The 27,406-nt window shown below is 37.4% G+C and overlaps 1 protein-coding gene across 1 annotated transcript in view; it reads left to right on the top strand.

Annotated features, from left to right (window-relative positions):
• Positions 1-27,406, top strand: part of Uggt2 (UDP-glucose glycoprotein glucosyltransferase 2) — a 128,610-nt gene that overhangs the window by 30,984 nt on the left and 70,220 nt on the right. Inside the window, exons 12-20 of the mRNA XM_059273201.1 lie at positions 2,635-2,785; positions 6,411-6,530; positions 7,738-7,823; positions 8,246-8,381; positions 11,362-11,493; positions 14,187-14,351; positions 14,853-14,976; positions 15,059-15,157; positions 24,120-24,211. Of these exons, the coding sequence (XP_059129184.1) occupies positions 2,635-2,785; positions 6,411-6,530; positions 7,738-7,823; positions 8,246-8,381; positions 11,362-11,493; positions 14,187-14,351; positions 14,853-14,976; positions 15,059-15,157; positions 24,120-24,211 (1,105 nt within the window). The remainder of the gene's footprint in view (positions 1-2,634; positions 2,786-6,410; positions 6,531-7,737; positions 7,824-8,245; positions 8,382-11,361; positions 11,494-14,186; positions 14,352-14,852; positions 14,977-15,058; positions 15,158-24,119; positions 24,212-27,406) is intronic.

Genomic DNA, 27,406 nt, shown 5'->3' on the forward strand with positions numbered 1-27,406 from the left:
TTAGTAACCAGAAGTAATCTGAGGTGGAATTAGGAGGTTCTTTGGTTCAGTGCCCACTCACCCGGAAGTAAAGTTCTGGTCAAACGGAAGAGAAGTAGATCTACAGAATGTTCTCTGTTATTCTTACAGAGAAGCATAAAATTACGTTTATAAGTTGATGCTTGAAACATAAGGTAACTTCATAAATTTAGTACTTTAGTTCTGTCATTCGATTTTAATTCAGAGAATGTGCTGTTATTGAACTGAAATTTATAAATTTGTAAAAAAAAAAAAAAGTCTCAGACCTTGGTCTGTAAACGTAAGAGGGACAAAAATTGTATTTGTTCCCAGGAACAGTGATATATAGATTTTAGAATGTTTTCTATGACAGTGTCTAGGGAAAGCCCCATAGTAGAAACATTTCCACCTGTGGTTTAGAAAGGTTGTATGTTCTTCAAGGAGTCCCACACCCTGACTCTTCCCCTATAATTAGTTTTCTACAGGAGGTTGTAGCTTGAATCTTAAAGGGTCTTATTAATAAAAACAAACCTGGAGCCAGATATTGGGGTGAATGCTGGAAGATCAGAGAAGCAGAACAAGCCACAGCTACCTCACCTTGCCAATTCCTCACCGGATCCTGTTTCCTCAGACTGGAAGCCTCTGTGTCCTCATCCGGAATGAATCTCTGCTGAACTGCTGCTAAAAGCTAGAAGCTTAACCAGCCTAGTTTCTGGTCCTCACGCCTTGTATACCTTTCTGCCATCACTTTCTGGAATTAAAGGCGTGAGTCACCATGCCTGGCTGTTTCCAGTGTGGCCTTGAACTCACAGAGATCCATGCCTCCAGAAGGCCAGGATTAAAGGTGTGAGCCACACCATTTTCTAGCCTCTGTATCTAGTGGCTGTTCTGTTCTCTGACCCCAGATAAGTTTATTAGGGTGCACAGTATTCTGGGGAACACAATACCACCACAGGAAGTACATCATAGTTCTGTTTCTCAGTGATGTGATTACAGGTTGTAGCTGCCATGATTCACTTAAAGGCAATGCAGAAAATGTGTGGAGAATTAGAAACTTTTAAGGTCAACACAAAGAGGTTGTAAGAAAACACAGGATGCACAATAAAATCAATGTGAAGATGAACAGGAAAAAGGAGACAGAGATGATATAGAGAATGAAAAATGCCCTATTACAGAGACATAGAAAGGGAGGATTTTTCTATCAACTTCGTAATTGCCTAGTGGAGTGGAGAATGAGAAACTATTATGGCCCAATAGTTTTTGCTTATCTTTCTTTGTTCATTTTTGTAGAACTTTTTCTTTTTTAAATATATTTTAAGTGAGAAAGAATTTCCCCCTCCTCAAGTCATAGACTTCTTTTCTTTTACCGTTATTGTTTTGAATATTTATACATGTTTATGTGTGCACAAATATATAAATACAACCTGCTCAGTTTGTTTTGGTTGTTTTTGTGTATATGATTTCAGGACTGATCAACCTGCATTGGATAATTGATAATGGAGAGAAGCTACTTAACCTTCTCGGAGCTGTAATTAGTTTCCCATAGGTGGAACCCTATAAAATTTTACCCCTTACACCTTAAAATATCCATTGGTATTCCCACTGTTCTGGTCTTGTTTGTACAGACATTTCTGGGAGAGACTATTTCACAGCAGACTTTGCTATATTCTGGCTCTTAAAGTCTTTCTGCCTCACTTTCAAGATGTCCCATGATCCACAATAGGCAGGAGCTGTGATGTAGATGTGTCCTTTGGGCCTGGGCTTCCACAGTCCATTGATCTCTGCATTGTGTCCAGTGTGGTTTTCTGTGATGTTCTCCATTTGTTCTTTGATGAGTGACTCATGGGTGTTATAGCTGGGTAGGACTATGTAATTTCTTCCCTCCAGTGGCAGCTTGCACAGTATTCTGTGGCACCATGGAGGCTAAGACCACAGCAAAGAGGCTCTCAGGTCAGACTCAGCTTGAGTCATCTGGGTTGTGTCCCAAGTGGGTGTGGTGTCTTCAGCAGTAGGGCCCACCCTCAGCCTCTAAGAGACAACCAAGGCTACCTCAGTAAGCTATATTGTTTTGACAGTCACTCAGGTATCCTGACCAACCATCTGAAAGGTTTCTCATGCTAGGTACTGGAGTTTTTGTTAGTCTATAGCTTTTGGGGAGTTTTGCATATCTTAATGGCTATCTGATTTGATTTTGTTCAGCTCCACAAATACGATATACCTATAAGCATTAAATCTCTGGAGTCACAAACCATCAAAGCACTGCACTTTGTGGTTTTAAAGTAATAACATGCTGTAATTAGTTTCTTAGCACTAGTTATTCACTAGACTTTACAGATGCAACTTGTTTTAGCATGTTTATCAAGCACTGAACCTTCAGTGTGTGATAGCTCTTAGAGCATGGAACTCAAATATTTGTGGAACTTAATTTTAACATTGAATTAATTATAAAGTATTGAAATTAAATTTAAAATATTCAAATTATTGAATAAATTTTAAATATTGATGTTGACCTGTCTTCCACACTCATGTATACACGTGTGCATCTACACACATGAACATGTAAAAAAAATTGTCAAACTTGATTTCCTAAAAGTTTGGACAAAGCAGAATAAAATTATTTCTTCTTTGTACATGAAGTATTTTAGATATGCTGAAATCAGAAGGAAAACTGATGAGTGGCCTTAAAAATCTTGGGCTCAGTGAAGAAGATAGGAGCAAATTTTTAAAATTGAATTTCCCTGTTTGGAACTATGACTATGTTTTAGATATTCGGCATTCTTCAATAGTGGTAAGTGCTCATGTTGTTCCTTGTCCCAAAACCTTTGAAATTTTTAAGCAGTTGAAGCATTGACATTTTTAGCATAAAACCATGTATTTGTAGTCTTTAGAATACGTGTAAGCATGAATCAGTGCTCGGAAGAGAAAGCAAACACATGGGCCCGTTCTCTCTGTACTAAGTAGCTTCACTTAGAATCATTACTCTCATTAAGAGTCCTTTCCAGTAGCAGTAATAAAGCACCAACTAATTAAGATCTGGGGGATGAAAGAATGTTACCTCAACATGGTAAGAGTTACACCTTGCAGTGGGCTCCTAACTTTACATGTGTGGGCTGCAGCCTGGTGTTTATGAAATCTGGTTGCACCTTCTTTGTTGAAGCCACAGGTAGTTCGTTCTTTAAAGACTCTGTGGTCTCTCTCCAGCAGATGGTCAGTACCCTTCAGTTCTCAGAAGAGGTCTTTTCCATCATCTCCTATCCCATGCTTTTGCTGTTCTTCAGTTAACTCCTACTCTTTTTGCCAAGTTTAGCTGAAACAACCCTTGCTGAGAGGTTTCCTGAACAATCTAGAGTTCATGGTTTTTAAGTAAACCTGCCTCAGCATAAGTTGTTTGGTAGGAGTCAAAAGACCCGGAAGTTGGGGCAGTCAGTCTCACAGCACTAAGTATGCTGTGCTGTTGGTTCTTATACATGCCCTGTATTGGGATAAGGAATCTCCTTACATTCCTATTTGGTTGAATGTTTTCATAATGAAAAAGTAATCTTGTTAATGTTTTCTTATCTATAGAGATTATTCTAATTTCCCCTATAGTGGTATGATATTGGCTTCTGTTTTGTGGTATCTAGCGGTGTGATTTAATTACAGATTTGAGTCTTCTCTTTGTTGTTGTTGTCTTATCAATCCCAGGAAGCCTTTATCAAGTTTGTTGTTGACCAACTTTTAGTTCCTTCTGCATGTCTCTGCTTTACTGTCCTTTTTCTCGTTTAACTTTGTAGAAAGGAGTCTTTATGTTGGTGCCCCCTCTTGCTCTAAATTATGCTGCTTTGTTTTCCCTAGGTTGTCAGGATGAAGTTAGATAACTGACTTGACTTCATCACTTTTTAGTGTAGGGCCATAGAGCTGTAATAACCCTCTGGTTTTGCTGCTCCCTGCATTTCCTGTATTCTGTTTCAAAGAGTCTTCTAAATGTCCCTGTGATTTTTTTTTTTTTGACTCATTCATTGTTGGTTAGTTTCTACATATTTGTGATGTTTCTGAAATTTTCTTGCTAATTTTAAATTCAGTTCATTGTGAAATTGCATAGTTTGTACCATTTCAATTTAAATTTATTGAGGCTTGTTTTTTGCATGTGATGCCATATATCTATCCTGTAAAATGCCTCATGTGTACTTGAAAAAAATGTATATTCTGGTAACATTGGATAGAAGACTCTTTGTTTATAGTGTTCTTCAAACCTTACTTCTTTGCTATTTTCTCTATTGTTCTGACTACTATTAAAAGTGAGACAGTTATTTCTTTATCTATATTGTCTGTCAGCTAAAAGGAGAAGAAAGAGTAACCTCCTACAAGGAGGAGGTCTCACTCTCTTCACAAACTCTGTGAACACATGGCAAGTTGGAGGAAACACAGCCAGAACTTTTCCATCTTGGTTTTAGCCTCTACTTGCTTCTTACAGAGTTTCCAAGTGACTTAGAAGTGACAAAGCCTTTGCCTGTCTTTCTTGGGTATGTGAAAATCACAATGCTTATAGTTTTCAGGATCCCAGGGAAAGTCTCAGGACTTCTCAGTATCTGAGTCATCTTTTCCCATGGCAGGCTGGGTTTGGGATATTAGGTATTCATTATGTAAATCAAGCTAGCCTCCTTAATGCTGAGATTACAGGTATGTACCACAATATCCTCCCTAAATGGTTGCATTTGGGCGGGGTGGGGAGTTGTTCATATGTTTTGTTTTGTTTTTTTTTTAATATGAGCCAGAATGTCATAAAAAACAGAGTTAAAGTTTGGCTGATAGCCCAGATGTCAGGGGCTCCCTGTGTCTGTGGAGCCTTGTCCTGGCCTTTGTGAGCATTCTTCTTTTGTCTTACTTCTAGTATCTGGCCCCCACTTGTCTCTGAGTTCTTGGCACTATGGTATCTTTTTTCTCTTGAGTTTTTTTGGAGGATATTATAGTCAGACTTTCTTTTGACTGCCAGCTCCCAAATAATGACATGGAGACTTCTTATTAATTATGAAAGCTTGGCTTTAGCTTAGGCATGTTCCCAACTAGCTCTTATAACTTAAATTAACCCATTTATATTAATCTACTTTGTACCACCTGTCTCATTACCTTTCAGTATAGTATGTCTGACTTCTTCCCTTCTTTATGAAAAAACTGCATTGATTTATTTTTCCTGACTACTAAACTTTAAAATGGAACACAAAAGTCATAAATTCCTTTGAGATAATATACAAATATCATTATCATAAAACTACATGAGAGATGAGTAATAATCAACAAACTAAGTGAAAGTCATAAATTCCTTTGAGATAATATACAAATATCATTATCATAAAACTATTCTTCTGGTGAATCCCCTGCCTCTGAGATTCTTTTCAGAGTTCTATCTCTGCCCAGAAGTCCCATCTTTCCTCTCCTGCCTAGCTATTGGCCATTCATCTCTTTATTAAACCAATCAGAAGATGCCTTAGCAAGGTGAGGTAAAACAGAGATACATCTTTTCACAGTGTGACCAAATATCCTGCAACAGTGTATTATCTGTTCACATGTGGCCTAGGAGCCAGCAAATGAATTCCAGAGTCTCTATGACCATGTGTTCCTTTCTTCCCTGCAGTTTCATTCTCTTCTAGACTCACTCCTGCTTCCTCCAAAAAGAAAACAAAGCCATAGCAATTTGAGAACCTTAACTATAACTTTTCTGACCAATATGGCTTTCGTGTTTGAGTTCTCTTCCTCTACGTTTGGAAATGTCCTCTGGGACAAAAGTGAAGTAAAAGTAGAATTTTCCTTTCATGTCTGCTTTTCTCAAGGATTATAACGATTCCATTTTTGAATATTGTTTGTTACCCCCATTCCATGTCCATACACAGTGTTCTGTGTGTTTTCTTTAGCTTTTCTAGTGGCTTCAGGAGGGATGGTTAATATAAATACTCCATGAAAACACATGATGGGAAGCGGCAGATGGTTTTAACTACAAGACTGTGGAATGGGGGGATGGAGGGATGGCTAGGTGGTTAAGAGTGGTTTAGAGTGGTTTTACAAGGGACCCAAGTTCAGTTCCCAGTATCCACATCAGGTGGTTTACAACCACTTGTAGCTTGTTTCTCCAGTCCCAGGAGGATCTGCTCCTTACTCACCTGCTGCCTCAGCAGGCATCTGCACCCACGTGCACATACCTCCCCCACAATCACATGCCAACCAATACACATAACTAAAAATCAAGTATTTTTTGTATTTGAAAGCATACACTTATCATATGTGATATATTCTTTATTTAATTGGCTTTTGTCAGAAATACAGAAAAATCTGTGTATGTTTTCACTGGCAATTTAATACAGTAAAAAAATTCTAAATTTAAAAGTTAATATAACTATTATCTTAATGTAGCTTTAACAGGTTTCTGGATTCTTTTCTAGTGGATTAATGACTTAGAAAATGATGGTTTGTATACTACTTGGCCTACAAGTTGCTGGGAATTTCTGAAACCAGTGTTACATGGAACAGTTCCATCTATAAGGCGTAATTTTCATAATTTGGTGAGTTTGGTATTTTTCTTGTTATGTCTATGCTTTATAAAGATAACCTTCTGTTTTGATTTTCTTGCAGTTGACTAGTAGGCAAGTGTAAGGAAGAGCTTGCCTGGGGGTGGCCATCTGAGGGGGTGATCGGAAGCCAGGATTTTCACTTAGTTTGTTGATTATTACTCATCTCTCATGTAGTTTTATGATAATGATATTTGTATATTATCTCAAAGGAATTTATGACTTTCACTTAGTTTGTTGATTATTACTCATCTCTCATGTAGTTTTATGATAATGATATTTGTATATTATCTCAAAGGAATTTATGACTTTTGTGTTCCATTTTAAAGTTTAGTAGTCAGGAAAAATAAATCAATGCAGTTTTTTCATAAATGTTCATCGATTCGTTGCTGTAATTCTAAATACTGAGACAACCTTTTGGCAATTTGAAGTATGTAGAGAAACATCTAAGACTGTGCAGTGTTTGTGTGTGTGTTTCTCACATAGGAAGTCTGTGTCTTATTTGCTGTAAGAGTCTTCAGGAAGCAGTCATTTTTATGCTGTCTTTTTAAATTTTCACAGAAGAGCCAATGAACACGTAAAATGAGATCTTTCACTTTGTAGAAAATATAGACTTTATATTGTGTGCTGTGGATATCGCTCTGTATAAATAAAATGCTAATTGGCCAGTAGCCAGGGAGGAAGTATAGGCAGGACAAGCAGAGAAGAGAATTCTGGGAACAGGAAGGCTGAGTCAGGAGACGCTGCCAGACGCTGCCATGAGTACCAACATGTAAGATACTGGTAAGCCACGAGCCATGTGGCAAGGTATAAATTTATAGAAATGGGTTAAGATGTAAGAACTAGATAGCTAGAAGCCTGAGCCATTAGACCAAACAGTTTACATAATATAAGAGTCTGTGTGTTTATTTTATAAGTGGGCTGCAGGACTGCCAGGGCTTGGTGGGAGCTGGAGAGAAGCTCTCCAGCTACAGTTGTGGAACCACAAAGAATATCTTGAATCTTTCTAAGATTCCATGTATAATTATATTGAATATGTAACTATGATCTTCATAAATTATAAAATTTTTGTCTATTTGAGGTAGAAATTTTTGAAATCTTGTATCTTGAATTTCATGCTTTAAATTGCAGAAATTAGACTACATTTAAATTTCATGAAAATTCTGAAGTCCTAGAATAATGATTATGTTTGTTCTTCTAGGTTCTGTTTATTGACCCTGCTCAAGAATACACCCTGGACTTCATAAGATTGGCAGAATTTTTTTATTACAATGAAATTCCTCTTAGGTGATTGTAAATTGATATTATTAAAGTAAACCTAGTGTTGCTTACAATGTGTACAGAGACAATGGATTTGGCACTTAAATCAGCAGTCTCACACTGGGAACATGGCTTGGGGTGTGAAGTATCCTACGCCTTCATCAAAGCTGCAGAGTATTCATCTTATACATCTGTTGGCTTTCTGAGGGGATCATATGGTCACTGGAAATCAGTTAGTGCCCCTAGAGTGTGTTTGAATTTCTGCAGGACTGTAATGGCTGTGAGGATTTTGGTGAATAGGCATTATAATCAAACTTTTCAAATAATAGTCCCCTTTCTATATCTAATATAGTTCCTCCATGTAGATGTTACAGTATAATATTTAAAGTGGTAATTTATTGTTATTCAAGAGATAGTTGTAGCATTATTTATTCATCCTCTTTCCCTAGAATTGGTTTTGTGTTCATTCTTAATGTTGATAATGAAGTTGATGGAACAACAGATGCTGGAGTTGCTCTTTGGCGAGCTTTCAATTATATTGAAGAAAAATATGATGTATCAGAAGCGTTTATCTCCATGATGCATGTGAGTTTATGTCCTAGGTATAGTTTTTCTGAATAAATAATTTTCTTGTGTCATTATATTTACTATTATATCATTTTAAATATATAAAAATGTTTCTGGAAGTTAGTACAGATAAATTGGATTCCCCAACAGTGAAATATATGCCATTGACGCAATTTTATAAGCAGGCAACTGAGTCTCTACCAGAGTATATCAATCTACTTAGGTTATATTAATGTAACCTTGTAAGAAATTTAAATTGTATATGTCTGAACTTAGAGAAAACATTAACAGATAATGATTTTTTGAGGACTTCTGAGCCACGATTTGAATAAAGTCATTAGTGCAATGATTAAAGATACTCTAAGGCAGTGGTTCTCAACCTTCCTAATGCTACAACTCTTTAATACAGTTCCTCATGTTGTCCCAGCAATACAATTATTTTGTTGCTACTTCATAACTGAAATTTTGCTACTGTTATAAATCATATCCTGATATGCAGGATATCTGATATGTGACACAGGTTGCGAACCACTGCTCCAAATGATCACGTGTGTAATAAATGCTTCCTAAACAGTTTCAAAGGACGAGATCACTGAGTGACAGCAAGCTGTTTGAAGGAAGATAATACCGAGTCTGGAAAGATACTTTAAAGAAGAGTTCGAAATCGCTAAGACTCCAACTAAGGGGAAATAACAAATGAGAGTGCCTTGTGAATAGGGTTTTAAATCACTTAGTACAGTCTGTGGAGTGGCTCACATAGTTAGCCCTGCTTTTATGCCGCCTTGTACTAAAATAGTTGCTGTCTAAGAGTTGGGAGTAGCATGCTGATAATCATGGAAGATAATTAAAATGCAAGTGATGGTTAAATATCCCATCGGGGGCCGCTTTCTCTGAAGATAGTGCTATGTAACATGTGTCAATAATACATCTACCTTAATTTTACTAACTTATTGGTTGCTATAAGGGTTTATAAGAGACTTGGTCAAATTTACTTAGACATTTGATTAATATCCATCTATATTGTTGTAAAATGATTCATATTATATTAAAAACTGAAACAAGATTTATTCTGAGTCTGGAAATATATTGTAAAGAAAGTCCACGAATTCCTAAGAACCTTATTTAAAAAATCCATGTCATTAAAACATCACTGAGAAAGTAAGGACTTTACCAATACTCAGCCTATTATATAATAATGTTATATTAGAAATTAATGTGTCCGTCATAGTTTGTGCCCATCACTTGCATTTGAATTGTCTATAATAATGCATATATTCAGAATAATGCTATAATTTCTTAGAAAACCACATTACACTTAAAACCAAGGGCTTTATGCTTAGAGCTGCATTTGAATTATAAAACAGGATCAGTAACATCTTTTTAAATTATATTACATTTTTATTATTTAAACTAATTTTTAATTTAACTATATTTTGATCATATTCTTCACCTCCTTCAAGATCTTCCAGATCCTTTCCCCATCCCTGCCCACCCAACATTTAAGTTCTTTCTCAAAAGCTCAACAATAATACCTTATTAAAGGAAGACATGAGAGCTGGGGAGATGGCTAAGTGGGGAAGTGTTCACTGCACGCAGATGAGGACCTGACACCCACAAAGAAACTATGCTTGTCAGTGCCCAACTGAACCCCATTGCTTGTACTGCCACAAGAAGATCTCAGAGTCTCGCTGACCTGCCAGCCTAGCCAAAAGAGTGAGCTCCAGGTTCAGTGTGGAGAACAAAGGAAGATACTCCAAGTTTGTCTCTGGCCTCCACATGTATACACACCAACACGCTGACCCACACAAATGCATGCGCATGCATGTATGTACCACACACCACTTTTAAAAAGGAGAGATGAGAAGAAATGAGAGGTATGCAGGTGTGCTTAGAACATTTGAGAATAGGAAAGTAAAGTATTTACTGAAGAGAGACCATCTAGTCATAAGGTATTTACTGAAGAGAGACCATCTAGTCATAGGTATTTACTGAAGAGAGACCATCTAGTCATAAGGTATTTACTGAAGAGAGACCATCTAGTCATAAGGTATTTACTGAAGAGAGACCATCTAGTCATAAGGTATTTACTGAAGAGAGACCATCTAGTCATAAGGTATTTACTGAAGAGAGACCATCTAGTCATAAGGTATTTACTGAAGAGAGACCATCTAGTCATAAGGTATTTACTGAAGAGAGACCATCTGGTCATAAGGTATTTACTGAAGAGAGACCATCTAGTCATAAGGTATTTACTGAAGAGAGACCATCTAGTCATAAGGTATTTACTGAAGAGAGACCATCTAGTCATAAGGTATTTACTGAAGAGAGACCATCTAGTCATAAGGTATTTACTGAAGAGAGACCATCTAGTCGTAAGGTATTTACAGAAGAGAGACCATCTTGTCATAAGGTATTTACTGAAGAGAGGTTATCTAGGCGTAAGGTATTTACTGAAGACCAATCAGAAGTGAAAATGAAGCAGTTCTGAAATATCATTTAAAATATTTTGCAAATACATGTTAATAAAGTTATTAAAATTAGTGTAATTTGATTGAAATACAATATAAGTTATTTTGAAAGTTATACAATATTTTAAATATTTACTAAAAGATAATATATGATGTAAGTGATCTGTTTACCTGTATATAATGTATATATTTAGTACCTTTAGAATTAAGCCACAGGACAGGTGATTGTAGCTTGGTAGATAGAGTACTTGCCTGCTGTACATGAAGTCCTGAGTTTAACCCCAGCACTGCAAAAATCAGATATTTTACATGCCTGTGTCCCAGCATTAGGGAAGGCAGAAGACATTAGTTCCAGGTTGTCCTTGGCTACATGGTGAACTTGAGGCCAACCCGGGGGTACCTGTGACCCTGTTTCAAAATCAGCAAATTAAGAGAATTTACAAAACATGTTTTTATTTTGCAAATACAATTATTTTCTTAGAGGAAGAAAACTAATTGCTGTAAAAAGAAATATATCTCTGTTTCCACAGATGTACGAAGAAGTGAAGGGTCATCGTGTACTCACTGTGGATAACGTGAAGAGCATTCTTCAAAATAAATCCCCTTATGCTGACATTTTGGATATTTTGGGACCCCATTCCAAATATGACAGAAGAAGAGCGGTAAGATTGGACATTGTATAAAGGGAGGTGCCAGGCACAGAGTGACACCACAGAATCTTCTGCCGTGTGGATCTGAGCTACGGGGCTCATAGCTGCAGGGTACAGAGATGGTCACCAGCGAGTCCTGGGAGGCAGGAAGACATGGGAGGATATCAGTGAAGACTACAACACTTCAGTTAGACCAGAAGAGTAAGATTGAGAGATCTGTTAAAACAGTGCATGCCAGAAGAGAGCATCAGATCCCGTTATAGATGGCTGTGAGCTATCATGTGGTTGCTTCTGAAGAGCAGCTAGTACTCTTAATTAGCTGAGCCATCTCACCATCCCCAATTTCAGCTTTTCATATCCAGTATTTGAGATGCCTGTGAACTTCCCGATGTATGAAATGATACATTGAAAATATATGGCTATAGGTCAGAAGAGACACATAGGCAAAAAGTATAGAATTATGTCACTTGTTTATATTTGGTAATTAACATTTTGGAGTACATAAGTTGCTTAGTTAGAAGTTGTAGATTGGAGGGGAAAGGCAGGACTGTATTTCCAGCAGGGATGTCTTCTTAAAGTGAATACACATGCATGCAGGGCTGGGAGATGGCTCGGGTGGTAGAGTATCTGATCTGCAAGCATGAGGACCTGAGTTCAGATCCCTGATCTCACATTAAGGAATAAAATGCTGAGCATGGCAGCACATTCCTGGGAGAGCAGTGTGACAGGCAGATCCCTGGGGCGCATTGGCCAACCAGTCCAGCCAAACTGGTGAGCATCAGGTTCAGTGAGAGACCTTGTCTCAATTTTGTTTTAAAACAGGTAGAAAGCAATTGAGATAAGATACCCAGCATTAACTTTTGATCTCCATAGCCATGCACCTGTGCTCATACATGCACACATAACACAAACACTCACATGTGTGCACACACATACACACGAACACAGACACCAATAAGAGGAAGGGGCAGTGAAGCAGGCATTTATCTGCCCAGAGGATTTCCCATAAACAAGAAGTCAGAAGCATCCTTGTTACCCTGCCTGTTTTCCTCCTTCATGCCCTGCAGAGTAGAGATAGTTTCACTGTTCTTACAGACCACCTCTGCTGCAGGTGTGGTAGACATCCTGAGCTTTTTGTTTTCCTTTGCATCCTCCCAAGCAGTCATCAAGTTGTGCAGGTCTGCCTGTTAAATATCCCTGACAGCTGTACTTGCCCACTGCCACACTGTTGTGGTTTTCATGTGGTTTCCCGTACAACTGCAGTGTATTCCAGCTCATTGTTTCCAGTGTTGCTGTTGAGCTCTCTTTAAAATAAGTAATATGGCCATACATTTGTCATTGAACCTTCATTCAGATAATGTTGCTCATGTCATTGGTACCTGTGGGAACTTTATTCATACTATAAGTTCATTTAAGGGATGGAATTCATATGTTATTCTTATGTATTCATCAGCATTTAATATAGCAGATACCCAGTAAATGCAGACATAGTACATTAATGTATTATGAAGAGCTCAAACTCCTGGTCAGACACATCTGGGTACAGTTGAAGTTCTAAAATATGATAGCCATTTGACATTGGAAATACTTACTCTGCATCTGTCCCATCACATGCAAAGTGATAGAATAATGCTAGGTGTGGGATATCCCTACTCTGAATTTCCAAATACTTTGGAATCCAAAAACATTTGATCATGATTCAGCATTTAGATCTTGAATAAAAAGTATTGATAGAGTCTGAAAATATTCAAGAGTCTGAACACTTGTGATCCTATATCAGAAAAGGAACACTTTGTGCTTGTTTCTTAGACTATGTGTGAGAATGTTGGTTCCAACAATAATCCTCACACTTGGTGTCGAATGTTGTATGAATGACTTATTCAGAAGGTGTAATGCAAGCACCAAGGATCTCTGTGATTCCCTGATCACAGAGCAGACAGTACCATATATATCATACTATATTTATTGCCATTACCTAAATGCCATATTCTCACTTCCCTTCTAGTTCTTGCTCTGCTGTCCCTTCACTTGGACTGTCTTTCTCCATTTTGTCTTCCTGGAACATTTTTATTCATCTTTTAAGGCTTTCAGTGTCATTGTCTGACAGGAGCCTTTACTTATCCTTTCCTCTTCATGCTCAAACTTGTTAAATGATCCTTTTGTGGACCCCCTTGGAACCTTGCTTTAATTTGTAAGTATTCAGTAAACTTCTTGAGGAACAACATTCAGTTATAGTTTCAGTATGGGTAATGTAATTCTCATGGACTGAATCAAGATGTGTTTATCAAATAAATGAATAATAAAATAGTTTGTACTATAGATAAATGTTTTGGTTTTAAGTAAATGTCATATGTAACAACAAGGATCAGCAAGACCATCACTGCTTTATATTTTGTAAATAACTTTTGGGACAGCCAAAAAATGTTCTCATGAATTGTCTGTGAGTCTCCTGCTTACAACAGAGTTCATTGCAGCAGAGATAAAAGGTTGACAAAGCCCAAATTATTCACAAGCTGAACCTTGACAGAAAACACTTTTTTATTCTTACTCTATGTGGGTAGAGAGTTTCCTTTTGCGTGCACAGGTATAAATAACAAAATGGACAGTTTTTCCTATGACATAAAAATACAGCACTGTTTCTGTTTCTCTCATTTATTTTTCAAATAACCATATTTTATTTGACACTTGGTATTTTTAATAAATAGGCTGGAACAAGCTTTTATAAGATGACTGGCCTAGGTCCTTTGCCTCAAGCTCTTTATAATGGTGAACCCTTTGACCTCAAAGAGGTGAGCGCTGAAGAGCTGGAAGGGGCTGTTCTGGGAAAAATGATGGATGCGTTTGTGTATCTACAAAGAGATGTTTTCATGGTAGGTATGCAGTCACAAAACATGACATAAATGATATGTATAATTATACTGAACATTTTTAAAGATTTATTTTATATGTATTGGTGTTTTTTTTCTGAATATGTATCTGTGTGAGGGTGCTAGATCCTCTGGAATTGGAGTTTCAGACAGTTGTGAGCTGCCATGTGGGTGCTGGGAATGGAACCCAGGTCCTCTGGAAGAGCAGCTAGTGCTCTTAACTATTGAGCCATCTCTCCAGCCCTCATATTGAAAATTTTAATAAGTTGTACAAAAATTTTCATCTTGATCATTTAATAATTAAAAATTAAATTTATCAGTTATATAGGTACATGAAAAATCAATTAGTTAGATATTTATAATTTGATAAGAAAGCTTATTATAGTAACCCTAAATTATATGCTCTTAAAATTTATTTTAAATTAAGTATATTTACATGAATTATATAACAACAATGTACATATAAATTGTCCATATTAATAAAGTGATACTTTTCTATTTTAGGGCACATTAAATGATGAAATCAATGCAATTGATTTCCTGATGAATAAGAATAATGTTGTACCCCGTTTAAATTCTTTGATTTTGCACACTGAACCACAGTACCTTAATTTAATATCTTCATCAGGTAAATAACCATTCTTATACTGTCCTACAAATGCATGTTGTGAAAGTTTCAGTAATTTGTTATAAAACATTTGTTGTTTCAGTAACTGCTGATATTGAAGATTTCTCTACTTTCTCTTTCTTGGATTCACAAGATAAGAGTGCTGTGATAGCAGAAAGCATGCAGTATTTAACCCAAGAAGGTAATGAGCATATTGTTCTGTAATTTATTCCTAAAGTAATAAAAACATAACTTTAGAAAGGCACTTGCATAACCAATGTTATTATATTTCTTTTTTTGACTAAGGGCTTGGATTTCAATTTGTCAGTTTATAATTTGTTACAATTGAACGGTTATGAGAATTGGAGAAATGTCCCTCTTACCCTCATTAATCATATATGTAGCAGGGGTTCATTTGTGGCCTTTTGCTTTTTTTAAAAAAAGTATGTTACCCCATTTTTACCATTTAAAGAAACTAGTACAACCTATTCAAAGCTATTTTAATGAATCCATGAATAAAAATGCAGTTTTTTTTATTAGAATAGATAATAGTGTTTCTACTTTATAATTTAGTGTTTCTACTTTATAATTCAACAAAATCTGGATGTCTTGCTGAAGTTGGGGATCACAACCGGAAAAGGAGAGACCAAGTCAGTAGCACATTTAGAAGTAAGGCTCAAGGTTAGAAGGAGAGGTCTGCAGCCAGCCTCAGCTGAATGTTCAAATAGGTGAATAGAATGTGCTTAGCTTAGGTGTGCATTGTCTGTTCTGCTTTGAGGTTTCTTTGTTTTGTGTTGTTTCCCCTCTTTTTATTTTAATGGAAATGGATTTTTTCATGCAATGGATTCTGAGCATGATTCCCCTCCTCCAACACTCCCAGGTCTTCCCCACCCACCCACAGCTTCATTCCTTCTTCATCTTTCTCATTACAAAACAAACAGGCAGTTTTTAAAAGATGAAACAAGGAAAAGACTATAAAATAAAAACAGACAAACCTGAACAGGACAAAACAAACATGTAAAAACAAAGAAAAAGCACAAGAAACACATAGAGATTCAGAGACACACATACATATTGGCATGCACAGGAATCCCCTAAAAACACAAAATCTGAAACTGTAATATATAGGCAAAAGACCTATAGGATAAGGGGGAAAAGGAAAAAAAATGCCCAGACAAAGCATTATGAGGCAAAAAAAAAAAAAAAAAAATACCTCCAAAACTACCATTGAGTTCCTTTCGTGTTGGCCATCTACTGCTGGACATGGGGCCTAGCCTTAAAAGTGGTATATATACTCCATGAGACTCCATTAGAAGAAGCTAAATTTTCTATGTGAGTGGTTATCAATTAGAAATAGCTCATGAATTTGGGATTTGGGCTTGTATGTCTGCTTCCACTCTCAGCTCTAAGACACTATGAGGACCCCTGTGCAGGCCTAATGCATGCTGACTCAGTCTCTGTGAGTTCCTATATGCATCGCTTCTGCTGTCTTTAAAAGGCCTTATTTCCTTGGAGTTCTTCATCCCTTCTGGCTTTTATAATCCTTCCAGCTCCTCTTCTGTAGGGTCCCCTGAGCCCGGAGGGGAGGGATTTGATGGAAACATCCCATTAAGATGAAGTATTCCAAGGTCTCTCACTCTGCCTAATGTCTGGCTCTGGGTCTCTGTATTTGTTCCCATCATACTGCAGGAGGAAGTTTCTCTGATGATGACTGAGCAAAACACTGATCTATGAGTATAGAAGAATGTCATTTGGAGTCATTTTGTTGCTACGTTTCTTGAACAGAACATTAATATTTGTTTTTTTCCCTAAATCACTGACCCGTCTATTCTCAGATTCTTGGCCACCTGAACAGTGTCGAGGAAGGGTCTCAGCTCGTGGAGTGGGACTTAAATCCAATCATGTATTGGTTGGTTATCCCCACAAGTTTTGTGCCATGATTTTATTAGTGCATCTTGTATACAGCTCATCATTGTAGATCACTGGGTTTGTAGCTGAGTTGGTGTGGACATCTCTCCTTTGGTAGTGTGCAGGATACCTTCTAGTACCCTGAACACTCATCAGTATAGGTAAAGACTCTAGGTAGGCACCAGCTTGACCTATCCATGTTCACTGAGCTGTCTTTAGAAATAGAGTTTGTGGAGAGCAACCAATACCCAGGATGGTTTGGGGATTCCCATGGAACCCCTTTGACCAGCAACTCCATTAGATATAATCCAGTCCCACAGGGGGAGTCTTCATTTGGTGATGAGAGATGTCTAGCTGGGGTTCTTTCTCCCCCATTATTCAGCAATTTCATTTATGTCACCTTCATATATGTGTGTATGTATATATATTCATACTATACTTCTACTATATTAGGTACCATAGTACCCCTCAAATGGCCCTTAATTTTAGCTGTCTTCAACAGCTGTTGAGCCTCCATGGGACCAGACTAGGCCCTCTGCATAAGTGAGACAGTTGTGTAGCTTGGTCTGCTTAAGGGGCCCCTGGCAGTGGGCTGAGTATCTATCCCTGGTTCATGAGCTGGCTTTTTTGAGCCGACTACTTATGGTGGGACACCTTGCACAGCCTTGATGCAGGGGAAGGAGTTTAGACTTGCCTCAACGGAATGGACCAGGCTCTCCTGACTCCCCATGGGAGGTCTTACCTTTTTGGAGGAGGGAATAGGGGATGGACTGGAGGGGGAAGGCTAGGGGGCAGGAGGAGAGAAGAGATGGAGATCTGTGGTTGGTATATAAAATGAATAAATAATTTCTTAATAAAACTTAGCTGTCTCTCCCCATCTTCCCTCCTTTATCTCCCTCTTCCCTCCCCTTCCCTGTTTGATCCTCCCATTCTAGTCCTGCTCCTTCCATCTATAACTGTCTGTTCTATTTACCTTTCTTAGAATGATCCAATTCTCCTTCCAGTCTCTTACCTAACCTCTGTAGTTCTACAGATTGCATCTTAGTTATCATTGATTTAACAGCTAATAGCTACATAGAAGCAAATACATGCCATATTTCTCTTTCTGGTTCCAAGCTGACTCACTCCAGGTGATTTTTTTTTTTTCTAGTTCCATCCCTTTACCTGCAGATGTCATGATTTTATTTTTTTAATGGCTGGGGTTATATTCCATTGTGTAAATATACCACATTTTCTTTATCCATTCTTCTACTGAGAGACATCTAGGTGGTTTTCAGTTTCTAGACATTATGAATAGAGTAGCAATGTTTGGGCAAGTGTCCATGTGATAGCATGAAACATCTTTTGGGTTTATGTCCAAAAGTTGTGTTGCTGATTGTTGAGGTAAATGGTTTCCCATCTTCCTGAGGAACCACTGCACTGGCTTCCATAGTAGCTGTACAAGTTTGCACTCCCACTGGGAATGGATGAGTATTCTCTGTATTCCACATCCTTTCCAGCATGACTGTTGACATGTTTCATTGATCTTGGCCAAGCTGACAGGTGAAAGATGAAATCTCAAAGTAGTTTCAATTTGTATTTCCCGGGTTACTAAAGATGTTGAACATTTCTTTAAGTGTTTCCTTGCAATTTGAGTTTTCTCTTTTAAGAATTTTCATTTAGAGTTTAGATCTATCTGTACTGCATTTTTAAGCTGGGTTATTTGTTTTCTTGATAATCTAATTTTTTAAGTTCTTTATATATTTGGAATATGAGCCTTCTCTTAGATGTGTAGGTAGTAATTTGAGAACTATTGGCATTAACTCTTCTTTGAAAGAATTCTGTGTTAAAACCATCTGATTCTAGGCTTTCTTTAGTTGGGAGCCTTTTTTGGTTTTATTTATTTGTTTGGTTGGTTGGTTGGTTGGTTGGGTTTGGTTTTGGTTTTCGGATTCAGGATTTCTCTGTGTAACAGCTTTGGTTTTCCTGGAACTCACTTTTGTAGACCAGCCTGGCCTCAAATTCAGAAAGATCTGCCTGCCTCTGCCTCCCATGTGCTAAGATTAAAGGTGTGCACCACCACCGCCTGGCTAGTTAGGAGACTTTTAATGACTACTTCTATTTCACTGGGTATTATAGGTCTGTTTAAATTGATTGTCTGATCTTGATTTAACTTTGCTAACTGGTATGTGTTTAAAAATTATCCATTTATGTTAGATTTTTCAATTTGGTGGAGTACAGGATTTTAAAATATGTCCTTATGGTTCTCTGGATTTCCTTGCTGTCTGTTATTATCTCTGAAAGGAAAAGTATTGGCTCAGGACCCCCAAGACCAAGGTCTCAGCACAAAGGAGATATATTTACCCCAGAGACACAAGGGCAGCAATAAAGGACAAAGACAGGAGACAGAAGATGAGGGACAAGAGGAAGGGAACAAGGGAAAGGGGACGGGAGTAGTTGTCCTGTAGAACAAAGGACTGCCTCTGGATAGACAGGAAACAGATGTAGCCAGTAAGAAAGTAGTAGTTTATGAAAGTACAAGGGCAAACTTCATGTTAGGATGAGGTGTTTAATTTAATTGGGGATGTCAATTAGGTGAGCAAAAGGGGGCTTTTGATTACTGGATTTCAATACTTTGATAGCTGGACCTTGGTAGTCACCCTCAGGAGGAGGATTGGCCAAATAAGGGACTGGACTTGGGGGCTAGCTTTCAGGATGTAATCTAAAGTTGTTGTTTTTGTTTGTTTTTTTTGTTTTGTTTTGTTTTGTTTTTATCAAGGAAGAGGGAATTGTGGAGAAGGATAAGGCCTGCTAGAGCCACATGCTCGAGTGGGCTAGTGTCCCTTCAATGTTCCTCTTTTCTGATTTTGTTAATTTTGATATTCTCTCTCTGCCTTTTTGTTAATTTAGATAAGGATTTGCCAATCTTACTGATTTTCTCAAAGAACCAACTCTTTTTTTCATTGATTCTTTGTATTGTTTGTTTTTTTCCTACTTTATTGGTTTCAACTCCGAGTTTGATTATTTCTTGCCATCTACTCCTTTTGGGTGTGATTTCTTCTTTTTGGCATAGAACTTTCAGGTATGGTGTTAAGTTACTAGTATGAGATCTTGCCTATATTTTTATGTAGGCACTTAGTGCTTTGAACTTGCCTCCTAAAATAGCCTTCATTATGTCTCATGAGTTTGGGTATGTTATATATTCATTTTCATTCAATTCTAAACAGTCTGTCATTTCTTTCTTAGTTTCTTTCTTGACCCATTTTTTATTCCGTAGAGAGCTGTTGCGTTTCCATGAGTTTGTACGCCTTTTGTCATTTCTGTTGTTGATGTCCAGCTTTATCTTTTGTTATCTGATAGGATGCAGGGGGTTACTTCAGTGTCTTCTACCTGTTTAGACTTGCTTTATGTTCCAGTATGTGGAGTAAGTTCATGAGGTGCTAGCAAAAAAAAAAAGTATATTCTCTTGTGTTTGGGTGAAATGTTCTGTAAATATCTGTTAGGTCCATTTGGATTATCAGCTCAGCTTTCTCCAGCATTTCTCTGTTTAGTTTTTGTCTGGTGACCTGAATATTGAATATTGGTATTGAAGTCTCCCACTATCAATGTTTGGGGGTCAATATGTGATTTAATCTGTAGTAGTGTTTCTATTATGAACTTGTGTTTGGTACCCTTGTGTTTGGTGCATAGATCATCAGAATTGGAATATCTCCTTGGTGGATTTTTCTTTGATGAGTTTATAATCTCTTTCCCTATCTCTTCTGACTAGTTTTGGTTTGAAGACTATTTTGTCAGATATTAAATGGCTACACTGGCTTACTTATTCTGTCCATTTGATTAAATTAATATTATCCAATCCTTTGCCCTAAAATGATGTCTAACCTTGAAGTTAAGGTGTGTTTCTTGGATGCAGCATAAAGGTGGATCCTGTTTTCACATCCATTTTAATAGTCTGTGTCCTTTGATTGGGGAATTGAGACCATTGATGTCAAAAGTTGTCAGTGAGCAGTGTTTGTTGATTCCTATTATTTTATTATGGTGTTGGGCCTTTATCCCCTCTTTTGATTTTCTGGTCTGAGATTATTCCTTTTTTGTGTTTTCTTGGGAGTTGTTAACCTATTCAGGTTGATATTTTCCTTCTAGCACCTTCTGTAGAGCTGGGTTTATAGATAGATGTTGCTTACATTTGGTTTTATCATGGCTGTCTTTTGTTTGTCCATCTATTGGGATTGAGAAATGTTCTGTGTAGAGTAGTCTGGTTGGGACATGTGCTCTCAGCATCTGCAGCATATCTAAAGCCCTCTGGCTTTTAGAGTCTCCACTGAGGTGTTAGGTGTTGTTCTAATGGATTTACTGTATGTTATGTAGTGTTTTCCCATTGCAGCTTTCAATATTAAAAGCTATTTGGTATGTTTAGTGTTTTGATTGTTATGTGTTGTGGGGAATTTCTTTTCTGGTCCAGTCTTTTTGGTGTTCTGTATGCTGTTTGTACCCTGATAGGCATCTCCTTCTTTAAGTTAGGGAAATTTTCTTCTGTGATTTCATTGATATTATTTTTTGTGCCTTTGGCCTGGGTTTCTTCTCCTTCCTCTATTCCTGTTATTCTTAGATTTGGTCTTTCCATATTGTCCTACACTTCCTAAATATTTTGTGTTTGGATTTTTTTAAACTTAACGTTTTCTTTGACTGAGGTATCCATTTCTTCTATCTTGTCTTCAATGCCTGAGATTCTCCCTTCCATTTCTTTTATTCTGTTGGTGAAGCTTAATTCCAAAGGTACCTGTTTGAGTCCCTAATTTTTTCATTTTCAGATTTCCTACAGTTTGGGTTTCCTTTGTTGATTCTATTTTCACTTTGAGGTTTTGAGCTGTTTTATTCATTTCCTCTCAATTTGTTTGTGTTTTCATGGATTTCTTTAAGGAATTTATCCACTTCCTCTTTAAGGACCTCTGTCATAACCATAAAGGCTGTCTTAAGGTCTTTGTCTTGTGCTGCAGCTGTGTTGCAGTACTCAGGGCCTGCTGTGGTCGGGTTGCTGGGCCTGAGGGAGACGTATTGTCCTGGCTGTTACTGTGTTTTTGTCCTGGTGTCTGGACATCTGGGATTGGGATGGTTGTAATTCTAGGTGTCGATATTTAGACTTGTCTTTGTTAGTTGGGTTTTCTGTTTCTTGGATTCTGTTGCCCTCTCTAGATCTTGGGAGTTTGCTATGGTTATGTGTTGCCTGGTGTGGAATTGTTCTCAGATCCTGACACAGTGACTTTTCTCTAGGTATTGTGAGCTGACAGGCAGGAACGGTGATTAACTAGAAGGGTAGAGGGCTGAGAGGGTGCACATGAGAGGAGAAAGCTGGCTTTGCCAGGAGGTTCTGATTGTCTGGCCAGCATGGCCAGAGACTTCTAGAGAAAAGCTGCCAAGGGAGATAGTAGGTGAGATAGTAGAAGACTGGTTGGGTTGTAATGTGTAAGGGACAGTATTCTAGAAATTAAGTGATCTAACAATGTAGTGAATGAGGTTGTGAAAGGTAAATTTTATATCTGAGAGAGTTAAAAATTCTGGAGATTGAATCTAAATTTCACCTCCTATAAGAAGTTCATCATATAATATAGTATAGTGTGTTTCCACACTAGCAGTGGCAGGTTGGAACCTTGGCTGTGTCAAGTAAAGACAGGGTTGGGTTGTATTTCTAAGGTCTCTGGGTATTATGCCAAATTAACCTAAAGTACTCAGTTTCATTAAATCTCTTACAAATTAAAGGACTATTAGCTGAAAAATTTATCTTATCATGTCTACATTTATCATGAATAAGAAATCATGTGATTTTGAGGATTTAACACTTGAAATACTTCTCAGCTTAGGAGCTGTGATGGTGGAAGTGTTGGTGTTCAGGCAGAATCAAAATTCTTCTAACTTCCTTCTTTAAAGATATTGTTACTACCTGACTGCTAACAGTGGCTTCTGGTATGTGCAAGAGGTTAGCCCCACCCCTAGCCTCCCAAAGAACACAGGGTGGGTCAAGAAAATCAATGTCATCTTTTTTATTACATTATTTTTTCTTTCTTATTTCTAAAGCTATTTTTATGATAAATAGTGCTTACTATGATAATAACTGTAGTTTCAAATATATTCACCTTTTATTGCCTTGTGTTTTTTTTTTAAATAATCATTTTGAATTAGTCACCTGGTCTAAAAAAACAATTTTTCTGTGGGTTGTACTGGCAGTCCTAGAAGTATCATTTTGTGTGCTATGTACTGATGCTGGGTGGAATTATAATCATTTAACTATGGCATCAGAATTGAAATGGAGCTTAGAGAAAGCTCAGTCCATCAAGTTCCCAAAGCAAGCATATAGACCATAGTTGTATGCCCAGAACCCATTATTGTGTCTCATCTTGTAGTAATTCCAGCTCAATGAGGGGATAGAGACAGGTAGATCCTGAGGCTCCCTGGCCAATCAGCCTCATCTAATTAGTGATTTCAATGCCTGAGAGAGAAAGAGGGTCTCTGTTTCAAAAAGAAATGGACTACACCTGAGAAACACATGAGATTGTCCCCTGACTATTATACATGCATATATATGTGCATTCCCATATAAATGTATGCCCACATACACACATAAAAAATGGTTTCTTCTGGATTCCAGAGTTTCACTTTCTATAAATAGAGATTAAATGATGACAGCCAGAAATCACTGTTGCCGTTTTCTGTAGTTACTAAAAATGTTCACGTGTGTAAAGAAATAAATACCATGCCCCCGTCCCCGAAAAACAAACCAACCACAGACCGAAGGCAGCTTCACTTTGTAACACTGGAACCATGAAAGACATAAGACTGTTTTCTCTCCTAGTGAAAATATTTGTGACTGTCCCCAGATAATGTTTTTTCTTTACTCTACGTGTGTGTGTGTGTGTGTGTGTGTGTGTGTGTGTGTGCATGCATTTATATGAAATGTATGTAATAACACTCAAATAGTGAAAAAGAGAGAGTATAAAAAGCTATTTTTTTTTTTTTTTTGAGACAGGGTTTCTCTGTAGCTTTGGAGCCTTTCCTGGAACTCACTCTGTAGCCCAGGCTGGGCTCGAACTCACAGAGATCCACCTGCTTCTGCATCCTGAGTGCTGGGATTAAAGAAGTACACCACCACCGCCCGGCCAAAGCGCTATTTTTGAATGACTTTAAGATGGTTATTTTGTGGTGTTTTCTAACTGGAAAATTTCTTTTCCTTTTCATTTGATTTTAGAGAAAATAAGTTTCACTTGACTATTTGAAAATTTCAGATCCTGTGATATCTCCAGTCACTCTGTGGATTATTGCTGATTTTGATGTGCCATCTGGAAGAAAACTGCTTTTGAATGCGTTAGAGCACATGGTGAGTTGTAGCATGAATCTTAAATAGTCTTATTAACAAAAACAAACCCAGAGCTAGGTATTGGGGTGACCGCTGGAAGATCAGAGAAGCAGAACAAGCCACAGCTACCTCACCTTGCCAATTCCTCAGCTGATCCTGTTTCCTCAGACTGGATGCCTCTCAGCTGAATTGTGCTGCTCAAAAGCCTAAAAGCTTAACCAGCTCTAGTTCCTGGTCCTCACACCTTAAACTTCTTCCTGCCATCACTTCCTGGGATTAAAGGTGTGTTTGTCACCATGCCTGGCTGTTTCCAGTGTGGCTTTACAGAGATCCAGGCGGATCTCTGCCTTTGGAATGCTAAGATTAAAGGTGTGTGTGCCACCATTTTCTGGCCTCTATATATCTAGTGGCTGTTCTGTTTGTTCTCTGACCCAGATAAGTTTATTAGGGTGTGCAATATTTGGGGGAACACAATATCACCACATATATACTCTTCCTTAGAGCACATGGTGAGTACACACTCTTCCTTAGAGCACGTGGTTAGTACACACTCTTCCTTAGAGCACATGGTGAGTGTACACTCTTCTTAGAGCATGTGGTGAATACACACTCTTCCTTAGAGCATGTGGTGAGTGCACACTCTTCCTTATAGCACATGGTGAGTACACACTCTTCCTTAGATCACGTGGTGAGTACACACTCTTCCTTAGAGCACGTGGTGAGTACACACTCTTCCTTAGAGCACGTGGTGAGTGCACACTCTTCCTTAGACCACGTGGTGAGTGCACACTCTTCCTTAGAGATAAAGCACTGATCAGTGAGAGGGAGGCTAGGAGGTGAGGACCTTGTAATCCACTGGAGATGAGCAGGGGACAAAGGGGGTCTGCAGCAGGTGTTCTGCTGCAAGAGCAGAGAGAGGGAAAGATCTGTAGTCAGCCTTGTCCCGTATCATCGTACTTGTGGACAAGCATTGATCTAGAACACATTTTTTTCCCAGAAAACTAAAGGATGCAATAAATCCAAACTTATTTTACAAAGCTATCATTGCCTCAAACCTAATGACCTTAAAGGATGTTATAGAAGAAGATTATAACTGATGCTTATTTATGATCATAAATGCAAAAATGCTCAAACTATAAACACTCAAATTTTTTTTTTTTTTTTTGGTTTTTCGAGACAGGGTTTCTCTGTGTAGCTTTGTGCCTTTTTCCTGGAACTCACTTGGTAGCCCAGGCTGGCTTCAAACTCACAGAGATCTGCCTGGCTCTGCCTCCCGAGTGCTGGGATTAAAGGCGTGCACCACCACGCCCGGCAACACTCAAATATTTAAGTTGTCATATTTTGTATATTCTGGACATATAAATTAGTAGAATTAACTTTCATGTTTTAATAGGTTGCTATTAGGTCTTTTTATAATTGTAAGAATTATAACAAATATGAAATTAAATTTTAATGAATATACCATTTATACTAGTATCAAAAATATCAAATACTAGAAACCAATGTAACAAAGTTTAATATAAACCTTTTGAGAGAAAAAACAGATGTCCTAAGTAAATGGAAGGATATACTGTGGCCATTAATAAAGAGGGTCAATATTGTAAAGATGCCATCTCTCCCATAATTGGTATATAGCCTTATTACAATTCCAATAGGAACATCTATATTCTTTGAAAATGTCACACTAATTTGCTAACATAATCAAAGATTTAAAGGACCAAGAATAATTAAAATACTCATAAAACGGAGAAATGGATAATAATTAGTTCCTTTTTGTCAAGACCTTTTATAATGCCTACATAATTGAAAACAATTTTTTCTTAGCTCAAGAATAGGAAAGAGAAAATCAGAAGGAAATAAGTATCCCAGAAACAGAGCATTGTGCATCTTATTAGCACTGGGATAAAGTTAGCCTGTGAGACGGTAAGAATAGTCCTTACCTCTCCATGTTTGACATCATATAGCAAGTCAAATCCAGATGTTGAATAATAGACTTAAACATAAAAGCAAAACAAGAAATTCCTGTGAAGATTATCTTTATGACTTCAGAACAACAATTTCTAAAATAGGCAATAAAGCCTAGTATCAATCAGTTAAAATATTAATAAATTGAACTAGTGTAAATTAAAATTAAATGTCAATTACTTTTTGTCAACTCACAGCATAGAGTACAAGCCACAGAATGAACCAACATAGCTGCACTTTATTGTCTCAGTTGCAGCCAAAAAGAACTTCAACTGTAGACATCAAATGTGTACAACCAATAAAAAAAAAAGAAAAGAAAATCTAATTTTTTAAAAAGGCTAAAATTAAAGCAAAGAATTTGGGGGGGAAATGCCATTGACATTGAGATGAATGCTTAGTATCATTGATGAGGGGGAAAGAAAGTAAAGCCCTGGTGCCATATCCTTCCATACTGCACAGATGATTTAAATTTACATGACAATGCAAAAGGTTCATGATCTTTAATATAATAAACAATAATATGTTGCTAGTATGAGTGGCAACTCGTACAGATATGTTGTAAATCATTTGGCTGCTCAAATATTAAAGTTCTAAAAAAATTAAAAATAAATAAAGATCTGTATATCCTGGTATAGACCTCCAAACTGGAAGAAGCTCAACTATCCAGCAATAGGCTGGATAAAGAGTATATTCATCTCATGAAATTCTGTATACTCCCAAAATAACCACATGGTAACAGTGGTGATGAATCTCTCATTGTATTGACTGGTAAGAGAGCACAGAATATCACTTGCTCTATTAACCTACTTACATGAAATCTGAAGTAGGTGAAATGTTTAGTGTTAGAAATGAAGAGACTTACTGTTATACATGGCGGGAGTGGTGGCTTTAGAACAAATGGGAGGAGGTCTGTCTGGGTTAGTGGCAGTGCTCGATTTCTTAACCTACATAGCTGTTTATGTAGAAGTCACTGAATTCTACATTTGTAGTTTGTATATTTTATGTGTTCTTTTATGTACTCACAAAGTGACCAAATATTTTATTAACAAAGAATCTTTATACAAAAGAAGTGAATGGAGTTACTAAATGATTGTCTCTCTGGCTATTGGGGTGATAATTACTCATATGGTATAATCGTCATAGAAAGTCCAAAAGTAAAAAGAGGTATAAGGTAAGGTCAACAAACTTGATGGTAAAGAAGCCTGTTCAGCTGTAACAGGGTGTCTCAAGTGCTGGTCTTCTAAATTGTCA

Source organism: Peromyscus eremicus, chromosome 9, assembly GCF_949786415.1.
Source record: "Peromyscus eremicus chromosome 9, PerEre_H2_v1, whole genome shotgun sequence".
Lineage (NCBI taxonomy): Eukaryota > Metazoa > Chordata > Mammalia > Rodentia > Cricetidae > Peromyscus > Peromyscus eremicus.